The sequence below is a fragment of the Megalops cyprinoides genome, chromosome 4 (genome assembly GCF_013368585.1).
Source record: "Megalops cyprinoides isolate fMegCyp1 chromosome 4, fMegCyp1.pri, whole genome shotgun sequence".
Classification (NCBI taxonomy): Eukaryota; Metazoa; Chordata; class Actinopteri; order Elopiformes; family Megalopidae; genus Megalops; species Megalops cyprinoides.
The window spans coordinates 16,104,368-16,107,443 of NC_050586.1; the positions used below are offsets into that span (position 1 = coordinate 16,104,368).

At 37.8% G+C, this 3,076-nt stretch overlaps 1 protein-coding gene across 1 annotated transcript; it reads right to left on the reverse strand.

Moving 5' to 3' along the window:
- Nucleotides 1–1,462: 1,462 nt before the first annotated feature.
- On the reverse strand, nucleotides 1,463–2,392 carry LOC118777250 (chemokine-like receptor 1). The gene is made up of 2 exons (XM_036528047.1): nucleotides 1,816–2,392; nucleotides 1,463–1,496 (listed from the first exon to the last, which is right to left on the reverse strand). The coding sequence occupies exons 1-2, from the start codon at nucleotides 2,381–2,383 to the stop codon at nucleotides 1,483–1,485; spliced, it is 582 nt and encodes a 193-aa protein (XP_036383940.1). The 5' UTR covers nucleotides 2,384–2,392; the 3' UTR covers nucleotides 1,463–1,482.
- Nucleotides 2,393–3,076: the final 684 nt, after the last annotated feature.

A 3,076-nucleotide genomic window follows, 5' to 3' on the forward strand; every position in this document is an offset into this window, starting at 1 on the left:
ATCCTATTTACTGTAAAAAAAAAAAAAAATCCTCATTGCTTCAGATATTTTCTTTATTATGTCAAAAACCTTTCTGCTAGAATCCTAAACATTTAATTTACAGAATACTATGTGACCCACCAGTGGTCTCTAGTGACACTCCTTTAGTGGAAAACACGTTGAAGTTGTCATATGTTTCACCTGTCACATTTCCTCTGCTGCAAAATTTGCAGTGTGTACTACTACAACACAAATGAGCAGGCAGGGCCTTGAAATTCAGCTGGTGTGAACTTCAAGGTCAAGACTGGCCAGACCTTTTTGGTGTGCACTGAATGATTGTTTCATTGCTATATATTGACAGGTGGGACATTCTAAAACAAAAATAATGTAGCTTACTTTTGGTTTCAAACAGGCAATGTAATGACTATTTCAAAACCTCTCTGTCAAATTCTCTGACCTGATCCTTGTTTTGTACCGATATCAAAACCGCTTCAGGTTATCTATATATTTACACTCAACATTTAACAACACAAGACACAGTTTTTATATACAAGTTCTAAAGAAATGGATGAACCGTAACACCCACAAAAGGTACTTGATAATATAATTTGTTTTATATTTTAATACATTTTGCATTCATAATGGATAAACCTGGACAATATAATACCCTCCATATGATGTAATAAATCAGATAACATAACAGTTATTGCATTTTCAGATAAGTACTTTTTTTGAAAATTAGTTAATAGCTTAAATGAATAAAGCAATATACATACATATATACATACATATACATTTTTCACATTAAGTAAACTAAAAGCACACTTCCTTTTTCATTCCTTCTGACAAACTGATATATCACCACTTTACACATTAGATTAGGTCAACCAATTACCTCCCCCAATCATCTGAACTAGTATTGTTACATTTGTGATGATGGCATGACTCTCCTCTGTGTCTTATAAGGATTATAAGGTTGTTGAGGATGCTTAAAATCATTATGTAACATACCCATTGAGAGCTTTCAACTCTCTTTCCCCTTGCTATTGTCATATTACATTGTAAAATGGATTACAGATTATTCTATTTCAATTTCAGATTGTATAATATTTACTTGGCTTCTCTATGAATGAAAGTGTGATGGTCAGGCATAGTTGAAGCAGTGGTTCTGTTATAGTGTATCCCATAATGTGGGTTGTCAAACAGAAGAATTGTTGATTGGACCATTAAACCATGTTTCCTGAAATAATGTTATGTACAAGGGGGAAAACATAATGACCTTGAATTATATTATTACTTTGGCCACATTTGTAAGAAGAAAGAAAACATCAGGGAAAATTTTCACATCAATTTTACACAAGTGTCAATGAGTATTCAACAGTTCTTAAAAAAATGGAATGACTTGTTATAAGTCTTTCTGCTCGTGGTGTGTCTTTATTTCTGTAAGATTCTCTGCCGATTGGTCCTGCTCTCCAGTCGGCTCAGGTGCTGCCTCCATCCAGGTCATGCTAATGCTCCTGCCCATGAGAATGCAGATAATAGGGTTGACACAGCTGTTTAAGCCTGCCAGAATGGTGCTAATGGGCAACCCCACGGTGAAGAGCTCTCGGGGTGATTGCACAACAAGTGCCATGACCATGAAGGTATGATAGGGTATCCAGCACAGAAAGTATGCAATGATTATGGCCCTAATGATTCGATAGGACTTGGAGGCCTTGATTTGGATACTGCTCCTTTTCATGGACACAAAGCAGGAGCCGATGGTTATCACAAATAAGGGCAGAAGCAATCCAAAAAACAAACGGGTAAACGTCACCAAGTGTAATGTCCTCTCACCCTCCGCTGTAGTTTTGTAGTCATCAATGCAGCTCTGTCCGTTGTCTGTATCTTTAACACTCCTGAATAAAAAGGACGGAATGCTCAAAAGGGTGCCAATGGTCCAAGAGAGCAAGACCATACTTTTGGACACAAAGCTCTTGCAGCAAGCGCGAGAGACCAATGCAGAGAGGCAGCGGTCCGTGCTCATGAATGATAGCATCAAAGCGGTAGAGTGCATGTTCACAAACATCACAAAAGAGCAGAACTTGCACAGGCCCCGTCCAAACCTCCAGTTGAAGTCATCAAGGGCAGAGACGATTTGAAATGGCAGGAAGAGACAGACAGTGAGATCAGTTACAGCCAGGCCAAGGAACCAGATGACTCTTCCTGTCCTTTTCATTTTGCAGAAGATCGTGTAGATAACAAGGGTGTTGAGTGGGAGCCCCAGCAGTATAATTATGCTGTACATTCCCATGTACATGTATTTAAGGGCTTCTCTCATGTCATATTCACTGGCAAACTGAATAGTCATATATGGTCCAGGGGATTCATAATCATAATCGGTAGTTGTGTTATTTTGCAACATTTTGTTTCTTTTCCTGAAAAACAAGAGCAGGAGCATCATTGAAACCTATATTCAAAAGAACACTTGGGCACCTTTTAAGGCTGTGATATTCACTCAGTGAATTTCTAGAAGTGATACATTGTACAACACTTATTAACAGCAGGTTAATAACAGCTTCTTCAAGGCTTCAGGGTGACACACTGTCTTCATGATGACTGAAAATCCATAAAATTGTTTGTTATTCCTTAAGAATATGTCTTGATGTGACATTTTAGTGCAAAGTGTTGTATCATCAAGTGTTGTATCAATCTAAGTAAATGTAGTCCTTTTACATGCTGTCTTTGCTACAGTTATTTCCTCATCTTTCAGGATGATTAGGAAGTGTAGTAAGCTGTAGATGCTTACCATTAGGAGTAGCCTATGTATATTGTATATGTTTCAGGAATTATGTGTAACCAGTGTGTGTGATTGTGCAGTCTTGTGCATATCATGTTGTGTAATGCTGTAGTTTGTTTAGATGTGTGTCCCTTTGTAAGTGTGCCTGTCCTAGAGTAGTGAAACTAAAATGTATAGTTCAGGAGAAACTTTTTGCAAGTGAATGTACATTTCGTAATAGAGTACTGGAACATTTGTCAGGTACTTGCATTTTGCTGTGTATTGTGCAGTAAACTGCACAGAGGGTTTATCCTATACAGAGAAGCAGATGTGTGGCAG

What these genes read in the sequence shown, in the direction of transcription:
- LOC118777250 (XM_036528047.1), bottom strand. Translation starts at nt 2,383, where the DNA reads ATGTTGCAAAATAACACAACTACCGATTATGATTATGAATCCCCTGGA.